This window comes from Stenella coeruleoalba (assembly GCF_951394435.1).
Source record: "Stenella coeruleoalba genome assembly, chromosome: 20".
Taxonomy (NCBI): Eukaryota; Metazoa; Chordata; class Mammalia; order Artiodactyla; family Delphinidae; genus Stenella; species Stenella coeruleoalba.
In genome coordinates this window covers 51,136,850-51,157,892 of record NC_137166.1, presented here as the reverse complement: position 1 = coordinate 51,157,892, position 21,043 = coordinate 51,136,850, and the positions used below count along the sequence as shown (strand labels likewise).

The 21,043-nt window shown below is 59.9% G+C and overlaps 1 protein-coding gene across 1 annotated transcript; it reads left to right on the top strand.

Moving 5' to 3' along the window:
• The first annotated feature begins 49 nt into the window (after nucleotides 1–49).
• On the top strand, nucleotides 50–18,076 carry LMTK3 (lemur tyrosine kinase 3). Its single transcript, XM_079907783.1, has 15 exons — nucleotides 50–308; nucleotides 1,193–1,326; nucleotides 1,589–1,739; nucleotides 2,248–2,324; nucleotides 2,803–2,921; nucleotides 4,972–5,059; nucleotides 5,408–5,556; nucleotides 5,947–6,031; nucleotides 6,116–6,237; nucleotides 6,389–6,538; nucleotides 7,052–9,573; nucleotides 12,323–12,738; nucleotides 14,109–14,244; nucleotides 14,410–14,547; nucleotides 17,803–18,076. Exons 1-15 carry the CDS (start codon nucleotides 233–235, stop codon nucleotides 17,817–17,819), a joined length of 4,380 nt encoding a protein of 1,459 aa, XP_079763909.1. The 5' UTR covers nucleotides 50–232; the 3' UTR covers nucleotides 17,820–18,076.
• Nucleotides 18,077–21,043: the final 2,967 nt, after the last annotated feature.

Sequence of the window (21,043 nt, the reverse complement as noted above, 5' to 3'; positions counted from 1 at the left end):
CTCTCCTCTGTCCGCCTCTCCATCCCTTCATCTGTCTGTCCCTTCAAAGAGGGGGAGGGGGGTACCTGAGCCAGTAAGCAGCCCCTCCCTCCCCCTGTCCTGAGTCTCCTGCCCCTCTCCTGGGCTGGGGGGAGGCCAGGGTCGCGCGGGTCCCCATGGCTGGGGGCTGAGGGCCCGCCCCCCCCTCCTCCCCAGCCGCCACCACCTCCACCTCCCTTCCATCCTCGACAAGATGCCTGCCCCCGGCGCCCTCATCCTCCTCGCGGCCGTCTCCACCGCCGGCTGCCTGGCGTCCCCGGCCCACCCAGGTAAGTCTGTCCGGCCATCCGGCTGTCCAGCGGCCCCCACCCCCACCCCGGCCTGCCCTGGAGGTCTGTCTGCGGGGCTCTGGCCCCATCACCTGTGTGGCGTCTTCCCGCAGCGAGCCAGGGCCTGGGGAGCCGCGGGGACGGTGCCTGTGTTAGCAGGGCCTGTGGGAGGAAGGCTGGGGGCTGGGTGGGGAGGGGGTCCGTTCGGGCAACATGTGTGTGTGCACACGCATGTGTGCAGGTGTGTGCGGGGAGCCGGGGAAGGACAGGGCCTCTGGGAGAATTGGGGACAGAGGGGAGGAATCCTGTTTCTAAGGGGGACACAGCATTGGAGGCTGTCTCTAGCTTTGGGGGAGACCCAAGGCTTGCGGAGCTGCCTTCTCAGGGGTTTGGGTTGGGAACAGAGGACATGTGTGTGCTCCAAGCGTCCCTAAAAGAAACAAGCCTCAACCCCCGTAACTAGGAGGTTCCGGCATGGGGCAAGAATCTTCTCCCAGCCTGCAGTTGGGGGCTCATCCTCTTCCCCAAACAGGGGGTAAGAAGGCTGTTGTGGGAGCGTATTTTAAATTCTGAGAGCTCCAGGCTCCACTATTACTCCTCCTTCCCTCAGTCCTCACTGAAATTCATCCAAGCCTGGGGGTGAGGTGATGGGGGGGAGTCCCAGGTTGGGGCGAGAGGAGGGACCCCACCCCCAACCCAACCACTTGAGAAGGCCCCAAACTACAACTCCCACAATGCCCTGGGCCATCCGGCTCCTCTGCCAAGGGGCCCTGGTTGCAGAGCATCATGGGAGTTGTAGTGAAGACTAGCTAGATGAGGAGGGGCACGGAATCCGGGAACCAGGGCCTTGAAGCCGGGACCCCAGCCCAGTCCTGTGCCCACAGATGGATTCGCCCTGGGCCGGGCCCCTCTGGCTCCTCCCTATGCCGTGGTCCTCATTTCCTGCTCTGGCCTGCTGGCCTTCATCTTCCTCCTCCTCACCTGTCTGTGCTGCAAACGGGGCGATGTCGGCTTCAAGGTGAGGTGCATGAGGGGATTCAAGGTCGGGAGGAAGACGCCAGCAAGTCCTTTCCCCCTCAATCCAGGTGGTAGGAGGGGGAGCGGCGTAGCGAGTCTGAGAGCCCTTCAGGCCTGAAGTTATGGCAAGGTCCAGAGCCTTGGGATGGGAATTGGACTGGGATCGGGGGACAGTTATGAGAAAGATGGGGATAGTATTGATGAGAAGGACCATGGCATGTCTCAGCCCTGTGTTCTCCCCCCCTCCCCCCTCCCGGCCCCAGGAGTTTGAGAACCCAGAAGGGGAGGATTGCTCCGGAGAGTACACTCCCCCCGCCGAAGAGACCTCCTCTTCACAGTCGCTGCCTGATGTCTACATTCTCCCTCTGGCCGAGGTCTCCCTGCCGATGCCTGCCCCGCAGCCATCACACTCAGGTACTGCCCCGCACCCTGACTAGGGCCTCATGGCCCCACGGGACAGGGTGGAAGGCCCTGAGAGTTTTCCCTCAGGGAACAGGGAGCAGAGGCCCAAGGCAGCCAAGGGGAAAGGCAGAGGTGGGAGCCCCGGAATCTTGGAAGCAGCCTGAAGGAAGTCAGAGAACATCTTGGTAGAAGCCATTGCTTCATCCACAACCAGATTTGGGGACTCTTGTGGGGCAATCAATGGTAAGGTCAGCCTAGATCTTAATGTCAGAGGTAGCTGATGGCAGGCTGAAGTCATGTCATAGGAGCTTGGGATGCCAAAGGGAAGGACAGATTGGACGTTGGAACCTTGTGGGCAGCCAATGAGGAGGCAGAGATCCCATCGTGGAATGTTGGGGCAGCCAATGAAAAGAGATTTGTTGTGTCTGCTTTGACCCCAGTCCCCACTGAATTGAGGGGTGTTGTTGGCACTTGGGAGGGGAGAGAGGCTCAGGTGCCTCTCCCTTTTGCCCCCCACCAGACATGACCACCCCCCTGGGCCTTAGCCGCCAGCACCTCAGCTACCTGCAAGAGATTGGGAGTGGCTGGTTCGGGAAGGTAATTAAGTGGGGCTGGGGGTGGGCGGCGGAGGGTGCATACGATCCAGGGCGATGCTCCTGTTCTGTGTCATCCCCCCTGCTCCCACCACTACTCATCTGCCCCCTGCCTCGTCCCCCTGCCCCCCTCAGCCCACCCATTGCCCTCCCCTCTGTTCACCTCTCACCCACTCCCGTCCACTCCATCCCCCCGCCACCTGTCGGTCAGCGCCTCCCTCCTCACTCCATTGACCACTCCGCCTCGCCATCCGGCTCTCCACGCGTCCGTCTGTCCATCCTTCCACCCGTCCCTGCGTCCATCGGACTCTGGGCCTGTGAGTCTCTAACCCCGCGTCTGGTGGGAGTACGAGGGTGGTGGGATTTGAAGGAAGAGGCTGGAAAGAGGGGGAAGATGGGAGCCATACGGTGGGGTGGAGGGTGGTCCCTGGGATGGGGCTGGGGAAACCACAGGCGCTGCCTCCTGGGTCCCCCTTGATCAGGTGATCCTGGGAGAGATTTTCTCGGACTACACCCCAGCCCAGGTGGTGGTAAAGGAGCTCCGAGCCAGCGCAGGGCCCCTGGAGCAGCGCAAGTTCATCTCAGAAGCACAGCCGTACAGGTATGGGTACTTCTCGCTGGATGTGGGGCTCGGAAGGCCCAAATATCTGAGTTTGTGCCTCAGGAAGGTAACGTTGGGAAGTGGGAGGAGTGCAGTGTGGGGTCAGATCTGGATTCGAATCGTCCATCTACCTTTTCCTGGCTGTGCCACTCAGTCCAGAGAGTTTCCCTCCCTGAGCCTCAGGTTCTTCCTTGGGACAGAGCCGGGGAAATGAAGGCAGTGTGATGAAGGCGAGGGGACAGCACAGAAGCTGAGCTGGAGACCTGCCCCTCTCCACTCTGAACCTCAGTATTTTCATCTGGAAAGTGAGTCCAGGAAGGCTGAGCAGCCTCATGTAGAGGGCAGCTGAGAGGATGCGAGATGACCCTGTGTTAGGCACTGGGTACCTCATGGTGGTTCCCTTCCTCAGGCCCCTGCTTGTGCGTGAGGAAGGACAGAATCAGAATCACAGACCAGGGTCCTCCCACCTCTGCCCCCATTTGACTGGGAGGTCTGGGAAGGCAGGACCCTGTCCCTCCCTTGCCTGGTCTCCCCTCCACTCTAAGGGCTTCTAGACAAGAATTAAATAAACATTTGTTACATGAATGCCCTGTGGGGTAGTGAGGGCCCTGTCATGGAAAGGGCGCATACACGGGGACCTCTTATCAGAAGGTTGTAAAAGTGAGCTTTGCCCAGAGATTTTCTTAGCCCCTTCCTCTGAAACCTCCCATGGTTTTCTGCGGCCTGCAGGACAAAATCCCACTGGTCCCTACAGCCCACAAGCCCTGTTCCCTTCCTGCCACCAGCCCTCTCACCCCCTGCCACGCGGTCTCCCCACTGACCCTCCCACATGCCAGCTTCTTTCCTGCCACAGGACCGCCGTCCTGCTGTTCCCTCTGTCTAGAATATCCCTCCTGCCTCACCCAGCCCCAGTTTCAGATGGTGGGAACCCTTGCCCTTCCTGGGTCTCAGAACAGAAAGGCCTTCCCTTACACATACACACTCACACACACACACACTCCCTCTCTCCCTCCCCCACCTAAGGAGGACCCTGGAATGCTCCGTCACATCAACTTGTGTATTTTCTGCATAACACGTATCCTAGTTTGTCATTACTTCATCCTTTTACTTGCTTCCCTGCTTGTCTCTCTCTAGGCCCGTGCTGGCAGGCACTAGCCACCTATGGCTATTTAAATTCGTCTTAAGTAAAATGTAACCAAGTTCAGAATGTCTTCCCTCAGCTACCTCTGTCACATTTCGAGAGCTCAGTTGTCACATATGGCCGGTGGCTCCCGTGTTAGATCAGATCTAGAGGTGAAATGACTTCTGTGAGGTTACACACTTGGGAAAGAAGGAGACCGGATTCAGACCCCCAAGCCTGACTCTTACCCACAATGTGAGGATAAAAGAGGGGTATCCCCCAGTGTTGGAGGGGACAGTGACAATTCTTGAGGAAATGATGTTGAAACTAAGGGATGAGGAGGACTTTGATGAGAGGAGAGTGTTCTCCACAGAGGGAAGCGTACATGCAAAAGGCTTGGAGCCTAAGCAGGCACCTGTGCGTTTGGAGAGAGGTACACAGGCGTGAAGAATGACACTGGGGAAGGCAGAGGGGCCGGAAAGACCGAGGAGTGAGCCAGGCTCTGTCCCAGGGTACCAGGGAGCCATGGAGGGTCGTAAGCAGGTGGGCATCAGGTCAGGGACACACTGGAAGGGAGAGACTGGAGGCAGGGAGGCCGGCAGGAGGCTGAGAAGAGAGTCCAGGAGGTGAGGAGGCTTGAGCTGGGGCTGTAGGGAGGGCAGGGGAGGGGGAAGAGTCAGGGGGCAGGAAGAAAGGCTGAGGGGGTGGTGAGCCAGAAGGAGGGGCAAGGAGGTGCCTGGGGGTCTGGCTCAGGGACTGGGAGACAGTGGGGTGGTCCTGAGGTGGGGATGTGGGAAAGGAGTAAGGAAACTGAGACCAAAGAGGTTGAAGCAACAGTTTGGTTTTGCTGGGAGGCTGGGGTGGGACAGAGAGCTGGGGTGGGATGGAAGGGGCTGTTTCCTGACCCAGGCAACCCCCTTCCCCTCGCAGGAGCCTGCAGCACCCCAACGTCCTTCAGTGCCTGGGCGTCTGCGTGGAGACACTGCCCTTTCTGCTGATTATGGAGTTCTGTCAACTGGTGAGGGTCTGGGGCAGGGGAGGCAGAGCCGGGAGCTGGGCGGGGTGAGGGCTCAGGGCAGTTCCTAGGGATCTGCAGCAATGACATCATCATCATCATCATAGCCACACCTGTGACAAGCACTGCCATCTCTGTAGATGAGTCCTCACTCCCCAGGTGGCGCACCCTGAACTAGCGCATGAGGTGGGTGGGTGCTGTTCCTGTGCGCTTCTAAGCAGCAGGGGAAACTGAGGCCCAGAGGGGGCTGCCCACTGAGGGCAGAGGTCATCCCATCCTCGCCGCGGATTGCCTGGTGTGGGTGCCTGGGAGGGGGCGGTGGTGCTGACCCCTCCCTGCCCTCTCTCCCAGGGGGACCTGAAGCGTTACCTCCGGGCCCAGCGGCCCCCCGAGGGCCTGTCCCCTGAGCTGCCCCCTCGAGACCTGCGGACACTGCAGAGGATGGGCCTGGAGATCACCCGCGGGCTGGCACATCTCCACTCCCACAACTATGTGCACAGGTGGCAGCCCGGGAGCCACCGGGAGGAATGGGGGGGGAGGGGACTACTTAGGGGAAAGAGGCCAGGCTACGGGGGTGGATGGTGAGGCCACAGGGGAGGGGTTTAAGGATGGAAGGAGGCCTGAGTGGGAGACACAAAAAGGGGGGAAAGCCCAGGAGGGTCAGGGGGAAGAGGCGGAGTCAGGAGAGTAGAGGAGGAGTCAGGAAGGGAGGAGGGGTCACAGAAGAGAGGGAGGAGTCAGGGGAGGGGGAGGAGTCAAGGTAGGAGAGGAGGAGGGAGGAAAAGAAGAGGGAAGGGGAGCAGTGCGGGAAAGTGGGCGGGGTCTAGGAAGGGGGGGCGGGCTTCCCCAAGCTACCCCCTTCTTACCTCGCCCCCCTCGCCCGCCCCCAGCGACCTGGCCCTGCGCAACTGCCTGCTGACCTCCGACCTCACCGTGCGCATCGGAGACTACGGGCTGGCGCACAGCAACTACAAGGTGAGGGCTGGCCTCCATCAGAGCTGGGAGGGGGCGGGGGGCGTCCCGGCCTGCTTGACCGCGCCCCGTGCCGCCCACACCCAGGAGGACTACTACCTGACCCCCGAACGCCTGTGGATCCCGCTGCGCTGGGCAGCGCCCGAGCTCCTCGGGGAGCTGCACGGGACCTTCATGGTGGTGGACCAGAGCCGCGAGAGCAACATCTGGTGAGGGGCCCGGGCCGGGGGGCGGCCGAGGAGGGCAAGGAAGGCAGAAGGGTCACAGGTTCTACGGATGGGGCAACTGAGGCCTGGAGGGGAGGCCCCCTGGCCCGTCAGGGCAGGGCTCTGACCTTCCTCTGCCCTTTGCTCCCCGCAGGTCCCTAGGGGTGACCCTATGGGAGCTGTTTGAGTTTGGGGCACAGCCCTACCGCCACCTATCAGACGAGGAGGTCCTCGCCTTCGTCGTCCGTCAGCAGCACGTCAAGCTAGCCAGGCCGAGGCTCAAGCTGCCCTACGGGGACTACTGGTGAGGGCGGGGCCTGACCCCGGACCCCTGACCTTCCACCTCCCACCCCAGGATGATCCCAGAATCCCCCGCGTCATTTCACACTCTCCCCCATCCACAATTGCACCACTTGCTGCCAGCCCTAGAATGGAGTGGGGACGTCCCCACCCCTTCCGCCAGCATCCGCTACTTGGAATGGGGAAACTGAGGCATGGAGTGACAGCTGGAGTTTGAACCTAGTTTCTCCAACCCTAGAAGACCCCTGCTGCTTGCTTGTCTCTGATTCCACAACTCGTAACCCAAACGCGAAGGCCGCCTTAACCCTCATTTCTGCACATGTGCCTTGCTGTCCTCTCTTCTTCTAGGTCTCTGTCTCCCTCTCTCTGGTTTCTGTTCCCCCCTCTCTCTGGCTCTTGGTCCTCTTCTCCCTGGGTCTCTGCCCCCCACTTTCTCCTGGTCTCTGCCCACCCCCAGTGACCCCCCCGCCCCCCAGGACTCTGCCCTACTCACTCTTGCCTCCTCCCCCTCCCCCAGGTACGACATCCTGCAGTCCTGCTGGCGGCCGCCTGCCCAGCGCCCCTCGGCCTCTGATCTGCAACTGCAGCTCACCTACCTGCTCTCCGAGCGGCCCCCAAGGCCCCCGCCGCCGCCGCCGCCCCCCCGAGATGGTCCCTTCCCCTGGCCCTGGCCCCCGCAGCACAGCGTGCCCCGCCCGGGGACCCTGTCCTCTCCGTTCCCCCTTCTGGATGGCTTCCCTGGGGCTGACCCGGACGACGTGCTCACGGTCACCGAGAGTAGCCGTGGCCTCAACCTTGAGTGCCTGTGGGAGAAGGCGCGGCGGGGGGCCGGTCGGGGCGGGGGGGCACCCACCTGGCAGCCGGCGTCCGCACCCCCGGCCCCCCACGCCAACCCCTCCAACCCCTTCTACGAGGCGCTGTCCACGCCCAGCGTGCTGCCGGTCATCAGCGCCCGCAGCCCCTCCGTGAGCAGCGAATACTACATCCGCCTCGAGGAGCATGGCTCCCCGCCAGAGCCCCTCTTCCCCAATGACTGGGACCCCCTGGACCCAGGAGTGCCTGCCCCCCAGGCCCCCCAGGCCCCCCCCGAGGTCCCCCAGCTGGTGTCCGAGACCTGGGCCTCCCCCCTCTTCCCGGCGGCCCGGCCCTTCCCGGCCCAGTCCTCAGCCTCCGGCAGCTTCCTCCTGAGCGGCTGGGACCCCGAGGGCCGGGGCGCCGGGGAGACCCTGGCAGGAGACCCCGCCGAGGTGCTGGGGGAGCGGGGGGCCACCCCGTGGGCCGAAGAGGAGGAGGAGGAGGAGGAAGGCAGCTCCCCGGGGGAAGACAGCAGCAGCCTTGGGGGGGGCCCCAGCCGCCGGGGCCCCCTACCCTGTCCCCTGTGCAGCCGCGAGGGGGCCTGCTCCTGCCTGCCCCTGGAGCGGGGGGACGCCGTCGCCGGCTGGGGCGGCCACCCTGCTCTTGGCTGCCCCCATCCCCCCGAGGACGACTCGTCCCTGCGGGCGGAGCGGGGCTCCCTGGCCGACCTGCCCCTGAACCCCCCCGCCTCGGCCCCCCCCGAGTTTCTGGACCCCCTCATGGGGGCGGCGGCGCCCCAGTACCCCGGGCGGGGGCCACCTCCCGCTCCCCCCCCGCCGCCGCCACCTCCTCGGGCCCCCGCGGACCCGGCCGTGTCCCCCGACCCCCCCTCGGCCGTGGCCAGTCCCGGCTCAGGCCTGTCGTCTCCGGGCCCCAAACCGGGCGACAGCGGCTACGAGACCGAGACCCCTTTTTCCCCCGAGGGAGCCTTCCCCGGTGGGGGGGCAGCAGAGGAGGAAGGGGTCCCTCGACCACGGGCTCCCCCCGAGCCCCCCGACCCGGGAGCGCCCCGGCCACCCCCAGACCCGGGTCCCCTCCCGCTCCCGGGGGCCCGGGAGAAGCCGACCTTCGTAGTTCAAGTGAGCACCGAGCAGTTGCTGATGTCCCTGCGGGAGGACGTGACAAGGAAGCTCCTGGGGGAGAAGGGGGCAGCCGCCCGCGAGACAGGGCCCAGGAGGGCGGCGAGAGGCCCCGGGAACCGAGAGAAAGCCCCGGGCCCAAGCAGGGGCCCCACAGTCCTGGACAGCGGGAAGCAAGCCCCAAGCCCGCAAGAGGGCCCGAGCCTCCCCGTGAACGGGGTGACAGTGCTGGAGAACGGGGAACAGAGAGCCCTGGGCGTCGAGGAGAAGGTGGCGGAGAATGGGAGCCCGGGGTCCCCAGAGAGAGAAGAGCAAGTGCTGGCGAATGGGGAGCTGCCACCCCCAAGGAGGGAGGAGAAAGTGCTGGAGAATGGGGGCCTGGGGTCCCCGGCGAGAGAAGAGCAAGTGCTGGTGAATGGGGGCCTGACACCCCCAAAGATCGAGGAGGTGTCAGAGAATGGGGGCCTGAGACTCCCCAGGAACCCGGAGAGGCTGCCAGAGACTGGGCCTTGGAGAGCCCCAGGGCCCTGGGAGAAGATGCCCGAGAGTGGGGCTCCAGCCCCCATGAACGGGGAGCCAGCCCCAGAGACCTCGCTGGAGAGAGCCCTGGCACCTGGCGCAGTGGTCTTGGCCCTGAACGGCGGGGAGACAGCCCCTGGCCCCACTGGCCCAGCCCTCAGGAGCGGGGTGCTGGAACCCGGGACCGAGAGGAGAGCCCCCGAGACTGGGGGGGCACCGAGAGCCCCCGGGGCTGGGAGGCTGGACCTCGGGAGTGGGGTCCGAGCCCCAGTGGGCATGGGGATGGCCCCCGGCGGCGGCCTCGGAAGCGGCGTGGACGCAAAGGCCGGATGGGTCGACAGCACGAGGCCACAGCCGCCTCCACCGCCACTGGAAGCACAGCCGACGAGGCCGGAGCCAGCGCCCCAGAGAGCCAGGCCGGAGGCAGCCTCCGAGGGAGAGCCCGGGGTCCCAGACAGCAGAGCCGGCGGAGACACAGCACCCAACGAAGACGGGGACCCCCCCAAGCCCGAGAGGAAGGGCCCCGAGATGCCACGACTGTTCTTGGACTTGGGACCCCCTCAGGGGAACAGCGAGCAGATCAAAGGTGAGCAGGCTGCTGGGAGCACGGGAGCGCGGTTGGGGGCCGAGGCCCAGCTCCTTCCAAGATGTAGGGTGCAGTTGAGAAGCTCAGGCTCCCAGGTACCAGACAGGCCAGCCTGATGGTGACAAGTGCAGACCCCAGAGCCACACTCCCTGGGCTCAAATCCTGGCTTTGCCCCTTCCTAGCTGTGATCTTGGACAGATGACCTTCTCTGTGCCTCAGTTTCCCCATCTGCCAAAAACGGATGACAAGGATAGCGCCTACCTAATAGGACTGTGAGGGTTAAATGAGTTAGGACTTCCAAAGCCTTTGGCCCAACGCCTGGCACTTCTAAGCACCTGCTGTTACATCACAATTCACGTCAACTAGGGGATGCAAACTCAGATGCCCACAGGGGTCAGACAGTATAAGGGAATGAATGACGGGTGGGAATGAATGAATGAATGAGAGCTGGGAGACGTGGGGTAGGAGTTGGGGAGGAAGTGCAGCTACTTCTCAGCTCCATTCAGGAATGCCCACCTGGTGTTGCCAAGTCTGCTGCTTTCCCCCTTTAAGCCAGAGTTCTGGGTGTATAATGGTTGAAACCACTCAAAAAAAGCCTTTCTGTGGGCTGGGCTGCCAGTGCGTGATCTCTGGTTTAAACTTTCCAACAAGCTGAGGCATCTATTTATTGTGCCAGGCCTCCTGTGCACCAGGCCCTGAGCTGTCCAGGGCTGAGACCCAGGGAGCCTCAGACCCTGCCCTGCCCACCCCAGTACTGGTGGCTTGAAAGCCTAGTAGAAAGGCCTTTTCTGGAAACTGAGTTCTGATAGGAACACAGGAAATAGTTTGTCATAGAGAGGGGACAATTTAAGAGAAGATAAATGGAGAGTAAAATACACAGCCCCTGCTTAGATGTGGACATAGGGACTGTGGTTCCACTGGAATCATCCAGAGGCCTGATTTCCTTAAATACTGGTATGAAAGTTATAAATGACTGGGCCTGTTTTATATTGGCAACCTCACAGCCACACTTGAGGGAAGGGTTATTATCTCTGTTTGCCAGAGGAGCCTGACGCTCAAGAGGGAAAGGTCAGGAAGGGGACTGAGCACAGAACCTTCCTTCCTCAAACCCATGGCATTAGAAAACTACCACTTCCTCAAGGTTGTTGTGGGGAGTTTGCAACCAGCTGTGTCAGGAAAGACCCTGGGCAGCATGAAAATGACAGGGGATGAGCAACTAAGATGCCTCAGAGGATCTGAAGCGGGGGTGGGGTGGGTCGGTGTTGTTGGGTGCGAAGAGACTGGGAATAGCATGCTTTTCTTTTTTTTTTTTTTAAATCCAGTGAACTCCTACTCATCCTTCATGACCCCACTCAAATTCTCCCTTCCCTGGGAAGCCTTCCTGATTTCGAAAGACTGTCACCCTGTCCTTCCTCTGGGTATCCACAGCCCTTGATAGCTTCCTCTATAAAGCCCCACTCCACCCCATCACCTTGAGATGGGTGGTCAGGGAAGGCCTCAATGAGGAGGTGACTTCTGAGCAGACATGAAGGAAGTGAGCCAGGTTGACATCTGGGAGAAGGATGTTTCAGGTAGAGGACACTGAGATGGGCATTAACTTGGCATGTTCATGGAATAGCAAAAGGCTGGTGAAGCTGGAGTTGAGTGAATGAGGAGTGGAGAGTGACTCGGTCCACATACATCTTTCTCCTTGCCCTGCCCTGACCCTCTTCTCATCCCCACCATCGCCCCCCACAGGGCCTGGCACACAGCTCACTTATGCAGTAATGGAGGAATGAGTGGCCCCTCCATTTACCAGTGAGGAAACAGAGGCTCAGAGAGGTGGATCTGCTTGCCCAGGGACACACAGCAAGAGAGCAGGGTAGGCTTGGGATTTGAAGTGAGGTTTCCTCCTCCAGGGACCTGAAGTCCTTCCCCCCCAGCAGGCTGAGATCAAGGAGTCTTAGGGCAGGGAAAGGACCTGGAGATGGCTAGACACCCCAATTTTCTGGCGATTGAGTGCCAAAAAGGGAAAGAAAGTACCTTGGTCAACATTGTGTAGCAGGGAACATTTATTCACAAATATTGACTGAGTACTTCTATGTGCTTGGGGTTTGGGGACACAGCCAGAATGAGCCCAACTCAGTTTCTGTTCTGTGGCAAGGCAGACATTAATCACACTGCCACAGAATTACAGTTCTATACTGAGATCAACCGCTAGGAAGGCGAGGTGCTTGGTACTATGGGGTGCAGAGCGGGTTGCCTGGCCTGACCTCTTGGTAGATCTCCAAAGGCTTTGAAAGTCCAGACAGAGCTGGACGATGAATAGGACTTGAGTTAGATAAGGAAGTTCCAGGCAGAGGGAACAGCCTATGCAAAGGCTCAGAGGTGGGAGGAATGGGGATGTGGCCCATATGGTTGGATGGAGGTCAAGCCAGAATGAGGTGGGGACAGAACCAGGAGAGGTCAGCACAGCCAGGGCACTCGGGCCTCGTGGCCCCGGGAGAAACTGGGGCTTTGTGCTGTGGGAACTGGGGAGCCACGGGGAGGGTTAAGCACTGGAGTAGGGGGAAGACCGCTACCCTTCTGCTTGGAGACCCCCAGTGCAGCCTTTTGGTTCACAAGGGTGGAAACAGTGCAGCCTTTTGGTTCACAAGGGTGGAAACAGGCCCAGACTGTGGCTGAGATTACCTAAGGACACAGAGTTAGGCGGGAGGGCATGCCTCAGTTTCCCCAGGAACAGGAGCTCACCGGGTGTCTCCCCTCGCAGCCAAGCTCTCGCGGCTCTCGCTGGCGCTGCCGCCGCTCACGCTCACGCCGTTCCCGGGGCCGGGCCCGCGGCGACCCCCGTGGGAGGGCGTGGACGCCGGGGCAGCTGGCGGGGAGGCCGGCGGGGCGGGGGCGTCGGGGCCGTCGGAGGAGGACGGGGAGGACGAGGACGAGGACGAGGAGGAGGACGAGGAGGCAGCAGCGGCGGGCGCGCTGGCGGGGCCGCGGGGCCCCGGGAGAGCGCGGGCAGCCCCGGTGCCCGTCGTGGTGAGCAGCGCCGACACGGACGCGGCCCGCCCGTTGCGGGGGCTGCTCAAGTCTCCACGCGGGGCCGACGAACCCGAGGACAGCGAGCTGGAGAGGAAACGCAAGATGGTCTCCTTCCACGGGGACGTGACCGTCTACCTCTTCGACCAGGTGGGCTGCCCCCGCGCAGGACCCCGGGGCTGGGTCTAGGGAGGGGCGGGGCCTGGATGAAGACCACGCCCAGATTGGGGGCGGGGTGTGCAGGGTGAGGGCGGGCCAGGGAATGGGGCGGGACTTGAAGGAACAGATGAGGCCTTGAGTGTAAGGGCGGGGCCAGGGAATGGGGCTGGGCCTGGAGGAAGGCCGCGCCTCAAGTAGGGGCGGGGCCTGCAGGGTGAGGGCGGAGCCTGGGGAGAGACTGGCTAGGGAAATAGGGCAGGATGAGTCCTTGAGTGTGAGGGCGGGGCCTGGGGATGGGGCGGGGCCAGGGGAAGGGCCGAGTCCAGAGCAGAGGTGGGGCCTGGGGTGGGGGAAGGCGCTGGAGGGCTAGGGAGAGGCCTGGAGATGAGAACGGATCCGGAAGGAAAGCGCGGTACCTGGTGGTCAGAGGCTAAGGAGAAAGTGAGAGGATTAGGGCGTGGTCTGTATGGTGGGGGCGGAGCCTAGTGAAGTTCGGGATGGGGTTTCTGCACCAGCGCTCTAATGTTGTGGAGGCCGAGGGGCCGGCTCAGGATGGAGGGGATCTTATCCACTAGGGGTGGGCCATGGAGAAGCTGCAGGTAGGGCTTAAAGAGATGCTGCTTGTAGTGTTAAGATACTAAGTGCAGTAGTGGGTTCAGGGATAGGACACAGCTAATAAACTGGGGCGGGGCTAAGAGAGATGGGTTGGGGATTGTGTTAAAAGTAACTAGCCTGAGAGGTTACTGTTGAAGAGAAAAACAGGGCGGTGTAGTGCTTGTGGACTGGGGCCGTGTCTAGATGAACCTGGGGCGGGGCATACTAAGGTTCTGAGATGAGTGAGAACAGGGTCAAGAGCTGAGGCCTAGGGCACTGAAACAAACTGGAGCGGGGCCTCTTCAGAGGGCGGGGCTTAGGGGCTCGCGGGAGGGTCCGGAGATGCTCAAAATGGGTTAAGGGTTTGGAGGACCATAGGAGCAGGTAGTTGTGGGGCCCGCACTTGGACGCCTGTGGCCGAGATCTAGGACGTGAGTAAGGGTCATGGAGACGGGACGGGACTTACGGAGACAGTCCTGGGTTAGGGGCTTCCGTGGAGGCAGCGCGTTAAGGAGCCGGGAGAGAATTCCTGCAGTGGACTGCTTAGCTGTGGGCGGGACTCCGTGGTCGGGGGAGGAACTTCAAGCCGGGGGAGGTTAAAGCTGGCCTGAGGCTTCGAAGGCAGATTAGGGGATCTTCAGAGAGAGCGATTGTAAATTGGGATGCCTGAAGCCCAGAAATGTTAGCGGGGTTTGTTGCTTGTTGGGATGTAGTGAGTGCGATGTGACGGTTCGCCCCCTCTTGCCTCCCCTAATATGCCTTCATAGGAGACGCCAACCAACGAGCTGAGTGTCCAGGGCCCCCCCGAGGGGGACACGGACCCGTCAACGCCCCCAGCGCCCCCGACGCTTCCCCACTCCGCCACCCCCGGAGATGGGTTTCCCAGCAACGACAGCGGCTTTGGTGAGGGCCGGGGCGGGGCAGAGTTGGGGGCGGGGTCTATGGGAAGGGCAGCGTCGGGCGGGGCCTGCTGAGGGGCGGGGTCGGAGGGCTGAAGAAGTGATTGAGGGTCTGACCGCGTCCTCTCCTCTCCTCTCCCTCCTCACCCCCCCCCGCCCCCAATGCTAGGAGGCAGTTTCGAGTGGGCGGAGGATTTCCCCCTCCTCCCCCCTCCAGGCCCCCCCCTGTGCTTCTCCCGCTTCTCCGTCTCGCCTGCGCTGGAGACCCCGGGGCCCCCCGCCCGGGCCCCCGACGCCCGGCCCGCAGGTATCGTGCTTCAGACCCTTGGTCCTGCCCCACGTCTGCCAATCTCTCCCCATCTGTCTCTCCCACTTTCTTGTCCCCATCTCTCTGAATTTCTTTGCCTCTCTCCCAGTTTCTTCCTTCCCCTCTCTCAGTCTGGCTGCTCACCAGTGAAACCCCACCCACCTCTGGAACCCCCTCAGACCAAGAGGTGTCCATCAGATGGGCTTGGGCAATCACGCCCTTCCCTGAGCCTCAGTTTCCCTTCTGTAAGGATCCCCTCTGAGTCTTGCCCATCTTTTTTTTTTTTGGCCACATCCCTTGGCATGTGGGATCTTAGTTCACCGACCAGGGATGGAACCCGCGCCCCCTTAACCACTGGACCGCCAGGGAAGCCCCAAATCATTTCTTTCTTTCTTTTCTTTTCTTTCTTTCTTTTCTTTCTTTCTTTCTTTTCTTTTCTTTTCTTTTCTGTCTTTCTTTCTCCCTCTCTCTCTCCCTGCCTCCCTCCCTGCCTCCCTCCCTCCCTCCCCCTCTTACTTACTTTTTCTTTCCGATCTTTGCCCCATCTTTGTGCTAAGATTCCTGTCTGGTACCTGGTGGATCTTGAGCCCATCTCCTTTGGGGGGCATAGGTTGATCAGAGGCAGACAAGAAGCCAGAGGAAACCAGGGGGCTCAAAGCTGGTTAGCATGAACCAGAGCAGAGAGGACATGGCCAGGGAGCACCATAGCAATAACAGCAAGCACTCTCACAGACCCTAGAATGTGCTTGCAACATCTTACCCCATTTAATCCTCCCTATGATTCCATGGGGTGTATTCTAGTCTCATCTCCATTTTACAGAAGAGAAAACTGAGGCACAGAGAGGCATGAGGAGCCGGGGCACAAACCCTGGCTGCCTGGCCTCTGAGTCTGTGTCCACTCCAGTAGTCAGCATTTGTCAGGTACCCTTCTTGCGTTTCACTTACGCCATAATGCTAATCCTCACCACCACCTTAGGAGAACATCCCTGCATACAGGGCTTGCACTGGGCCAGGCGGGTGGAGGTGTTCCCAGAGGACAGAACTAAGTAGAGGGAAGGTGCAACTGGCTCTTTTCAGGGGGGACTCCATACCTGCTCCCCTACACTGTGCCCGAGTTCAGGTGTTGGCCCTGCCACTTCTTGGCTGGGTGACCTAGGGCAAGTCGCTTTCCCTCTCTGTAGTACCTCAGTTTCTGTAGAACGAGGAGGATAACAGGATCTAACTCCTAAGTTTGTTAAGGGGATTGAATGGCTTAATCGTCCCCTTGCAAGCTGCAGTGGTCTTTAACTGGTAGCTGTTACTGCGTTTAATGAAGTAGATGCTTGCATCGGCTGTACTGGGCTCATGGGATTCCATGCTGGGCAAGATCAATGAGCCCCCCCTCCGCCCTACCCACAGCACTGCCCCACAGTCCCACAGTAAGTGAATAAGTGCCAACTCAGGGTTGCTGAGAAAGCAGATGACAAGAGGAAAGGGCTTTGTGTCCTCGGTGATGGAAGGGTCCTTTAACCGGGGACTTGAAGGGTTGGTTGTCGTTAACTAGGTGAAGGGGAAGGGGACAGCGTGCTAGCAGACAGGACAGCTTGCAGAGGGCCTGAGGCAGGAGAGAGCTTGGCTGATTCATGGAACAGAAGGGAAGCGGGTGTGTCTGGAGGTTACTTGCAGAGTTGGGTGGAGGGGGGTGGGTGTGGGAAGTGAGAGAGAGCAGGACAGACCCCACAGGGCTTGAGGGTAAGCTGAGGGGTGGGGACTTTGTCCTGGGGGCACAAGGGAGCCACGGGAGGAGTGTGAGCTGGGGAGGGGCAGCATCAGCCCCGGGTGTAGGAAGACTTCTCCTGGGCCTTGTGGGGGCCAGTGGAGGCAGGGAGGCTGCGGAGGAGGCCAGGCAAGGCTCCAGGGGGGAGAGGAGAGGACATACAGAGTCAAGGGCAGGAGGGATGGGCTGAGGGTTGACCCTTCACTTGGCAACATCCTCAGATTTCACCCCCAAATGTCACTTCCTCCCAGAGGTCTTCTCAGAGGCCCCCCAGAGGACAGGGTGAGGTGGGTTCCAGGGCGTGGGGACACCAGCCAAGTGTTGAGTCAGGGCTGAGGCCCATAGGGCCAGCAATCCAGGATGACTTCACCTTTGTTCACCTGGAGAGGAGAGGGAGGGCCCGATCACACAAAATCGCAAATCCCTTTACTCAGTCCTTAGCTATTCCGCAGCTGGGCTGGGAAGCTGCTGAGCTGGTTTCAAGACCACGGCTGGGGGGTGGCTCTGCCCATTTCACACACGTTCCCTGGGTGCTGAGTGATGCCAGGAATCTCAGAGTTTCCCTACTCCTTTGAAAAGGACACGAGGGTCATGCTCCCCATTTAAAGGGAGGGAAACTGAGGCTCAGGGACTGGAAGTGAGGGCAATGACTTGACCCAGGCCACTCAGGTGAGAAGTGGGAGGTGGAGTGGGAGGGTGCCCGGTGGGTAGCCCTGGTTGAGAGTCTCCACCCCACAGACCTTGGTTTTCTGGATGTGTTGTATGGGTGGGAGGCTCTCCTTCTGCCGGGAGAGAAGGGATCATGGTGGGAAAGTCTGGTGGGACGGCACTTTCTGCAGGGCCTCTACTGGGTGCTGGGGATGCAGCAGTGACCAAATGCAGTCCCATCCTCTCTGATCTTCCAGTCTAGAGGGGCAAGCAGACAATGACTGAGATTATCCCAGAGGAGAAATGTGAAAGAAAATAACTATAGTGGAAGGGAATTCCCTGGCAGTCCAGTGGTTAGGACTCAGTGCTTTCACGGCCGGCCGAGGTGAAATCCCTGGTCGGGGAACTAAGATCCCACAAGCCATGCGGCGCCACCAAAAAAAACAAACAACCCCTCCCCCCACTATAGTGCAGTGAGATAGAATGACCTTGGGGGGTGAGGGGGACGACTGCTTGACTGAGAATGGCCCGGAGAAGACCCCTGAAGAGGGGGCATGGCGACGGAGGCCTGAGTTCTATGGGAAGGGCTAAGGGCATGCTAGGCTGTTGGAACAGCCAGTGCAAAGGCCCTGGGGTGGGACTGTGCTTGGAGGAACAGCAAGGAAGCAGAGCACGGTGGCTGGAGCAGAGTGAGTCGGGGGGCGGGAGTAAATGACAGAAAAAGGACAGAGCAGATCAGGTGGGGCGCTCCCCATGGTGAGGGCTTGGTTTTCACTCCGATCGGCAAGCCAGAAGCCATGAGCCTTTCTGCCCAGTAATTCCATTTCTCTCTCCTCTCCCTCCATCCTCAGGCCCCGTGGAGAACTGACTCCCCGAAGACTTGACCCCCCTGCACCCCCAGAAGAGGGGTTGAGAGTAGAATCCTCTGTGGACGATGGAGCCACTGCCACCACCACAGACGCCGCCTCCGGGGAGGCCCCCGAGACCGGGCCCTCCCCCTCCCCCACCATGTGCCAAACAGGAGGCCCTGGCCCTCCGCCCCCCAGCCCCCCGGACGGCTCCCCTGAGCCCCTTGACCCCCTCGGTGCCAAATGAGGCAGGAAGCCCCTCACCCCTCCCTGGAGAGCCGCCTTTCTCGGAACTGAACTGAACTCTTTAGGGCCTGGAGCCCCTCTGCACAGTGGAGGCCCCTCCTCACCCACTCCCAGCCCCAGACAGGGGCCGAAGGCTTCAGGGACCTGGACCCCCCCATCTCGCGTCTCCCCTTTCCCACCCCAGCCTGGCCCCTGGAGGGGCCTCTGGTTCAAACCTTCGCGTGGCATTTTCACATTATTTAAAAAAGACAAAAAACAACTTTTTGGAGGAACGTGGGGCATGTGTGTGTTTCGGGAGATGAAGAGGGGAGGCTGCAGGGACCGGGTGCTGTCCAGGAGATATGGCCATCCTCACAGCCCCATCTGACAGGAACATCGAGGCTCAGAAAGGCAGAAATGCCTGTGTGGCAGCGAGACCCCCGGCTTCTCCGCTTCTCTGGATCTCAGTCTGGTGTCGGCATCACCAACTTCTGCTGCAGCCTCAACTTACAGTTCAGGAGGTGACGAGGAGCCGGCGAGGGTTCGGGAAGGTGGCAGGTTATGGTCAGAGCTGGGTTTCTGCAAGGTGGCCAGAAGCTGTCCCAGGGCCAGTGCTGGTGAGGAAAATGCTCAGAAATGACCTGCCAGCACCCACACTGGATCACGGCCACATCCCACACACCTCAGAACGGCACTGCCTGTGCCTCGAGGCACAGACCCTCTGCCTCGAGGGTCAGAATCTATCTCCCTGCCCATGGTAACTGTGCCTCAGTTTACCTGTTTCTTCATGTGACCACCCACCTGTCTGACATTCTCTTGCCTTCCCCCTACTTGAACCTCTCCATTCAAATTTCTCTCTGTTTTTTGTCCCTTTATCTCCCTATTTCACCCGGTCCCAGTTCTGTCTTTGTTTTCCCATCCCATGTCTTCAGCCTCTTTCTTCTCATCTATTTCTTCGTCTGAGTATCACCCCATCTCTACTTCTTTCTCCTTGTCTGCGTGTCCCCGTCACCTTCCTGTCTCTATTATGTCTTTCTGCCACGGGTTTTTGTCTCGATTTCTTTTTCTCAGTGTGTCCTGGTCTCTTGACTGATTCTGTGTCCATCTTTGTCTTTTTTTCTTCTGACTGGGTCTGTCATTGCATCTCTGATCTCCTGGCTTCAACCTGTCTTCCTCCCACCCCCACCCGCCGTCACCTTGGTACCAGATTCATTTGTGTATATGAAGGAAGCAGTTTGGATGAGGAATGAGGGAGGGGTCAGGAGTGGGGACCCAGCTGGGATGCTGTGTGGACTCCTGGCTTAGGAATTAAGATGATGAGAGCATTAGGGTCACATGTAAGTTGTGGGCGATGGAGAAAGAGCGAATGAGAGGATTAGGTTTTGCCTCTGTCCCCTACTGCCACTTCTGATAGATCTGGTGGTTCTTGAACTGATGTTGTAACATGTCTGCCCAGGGTGGGTGCTGCATGGAACCCAGCCAGGTTAGGCAGCGAGAGCCTAGGCTCCTGGGTCTGAGGGAGGAGGGGGCTGGGGGCCTGGACTTCCTGGGTCTGAGGGTGAAGGGGTGTATTAGCTCACTAGGGCTGCTGTAACAAAGTTCCACAAATTGAGTGGCTTAAACCAGACTTTATTGTGTCAGTTCTGGAGGCTAGATGTCCAAGATCAAGGTGTCGGCAGAGTTGGTTCCTTCTAAGGGAGAATCTGTTCCAGGCCTGTCTCCTAGCTTCCAGTGGCTGTCTGGCAATCTTTGGTGTTCCTTGGCTTGCAGAAGCATCACCCCGATCTCTGCCTTCGTCATCACATGGCCTTCTCTCCTTGCATGTGTGTCTCTGTGTCCAAAATGTCCCTTTGTATAAGGACACCAGTCAAGTTGGATTAGGGCCCACACTAATGACCTCGTCTTAACTAATTGTATCTGCAATGCTTCTATTTTGGAATAAGATCACATTTTGAGGTTTTGGGAGTTAGGACTTCAATATATGGATTTGTGGGGGACACGGTTCAACCCGTAACAAGGGGGTTGGGAGTATGAGGTCCTGGGAGAGGAGGGAGCTGAAAGCCAGAATTCTCCATCCTTGGGGAGAAGACGGATTGGGGGCAAAACTGAAGGACAATTCTGAGGAGACTGGAGTCTGATTTTAATGTTCCACAGGCATCTCCAGCTTAATTTGGCTAAAACAGAACCACTGATTTCTCCCCCCATAAATCCCCTCTTTAGCCATCTCAGTAAATGACATTGCCATTCACCAGCTGCTCAAGCTAGAATCCCAGAGTTGACCCAGCCCTCAGCAAGTCTTGCTGGCTCCTCTTCCAAGAGGACTCTTGCGGGTCCGGGTCTCTCCAAGTCTATGGCCACACCCTCTTACACCAGAATGACAGCACAGCCTCCTAACTTACCTCCCTGCTACTGCCCCTGCTCACCTCCAAGTTACTCTCCTGCAACAGCCAAAGGCCCCCTCCTGCAACATCAACCCAAATACATCACTCTCCTGTGTCATGACCTTGGATGGCTTCCCATCAGCTAAGAGGACATTCAAAGTCCTAACATGGCTGTCCAGGCCCCAAATGATTGGGCCCAGGCATTTCCTCCATTTCCCATCACCCCAGCCCCACTCCACCAGCACCGTACAGGCACACCAACATGCTGTCAGCTACTCCGACACAATGTGCCTTTCCCTGCCCTGGCACATGCTGTTGCCTTTGCCTGGAATGCTCTTCTGGGGCATCTCCACTGAGCCAGCTACTTACCCACAACAGGCACTCGGTACCTATGGGTTCATTCCATGGAGCAGAGCAACACAGGGGGAGACAGTGGTGGGACCCTCCATCGACCCAGGACCTCATTTCCCATGACTTTCTTGGGTCAATGACTCCATTTCTGTGGAATTTTTGAGGAGTTGGGAATTCCATTTCCTCATTTGGGAACTTCATTCCCCATCAGCCCCTGGGGTGGAAGCGGTCAGGCAGGGCCTTGTTTCCCAACCTGAGGAAGTGGGGGGCAGGGCATCAGCCGAAGG

What these genes read in the sequence shown, in the direction of transcription:
- LMTK3 (XM_079907783.1), top strand. Translation starts at nt 233, where the DNA reads ATGCCTGCCCCCGGCGCCCTCATCCTCCTCGCGGCCGTCTCCACCGCC. An exon ending in GGGGCGATGTCGGCTTCAAG is followed by an intron (nt 1,327 to 1,588) that starts GTGAGGTGCATG and finishes TCCCGGCCCCAG; the next exon opens with GAGTTTGAGAACCCAGAAGG. An exon ending in CAGCAACGACAGCGGCTTTG is followed by an intron (nt 14,245 to 14,409) that starts GTGAGGGCCGGG and finishes CCCCAATGCTAG; the next exon opens with GAGGCAGTTTCGAGTGGGCG.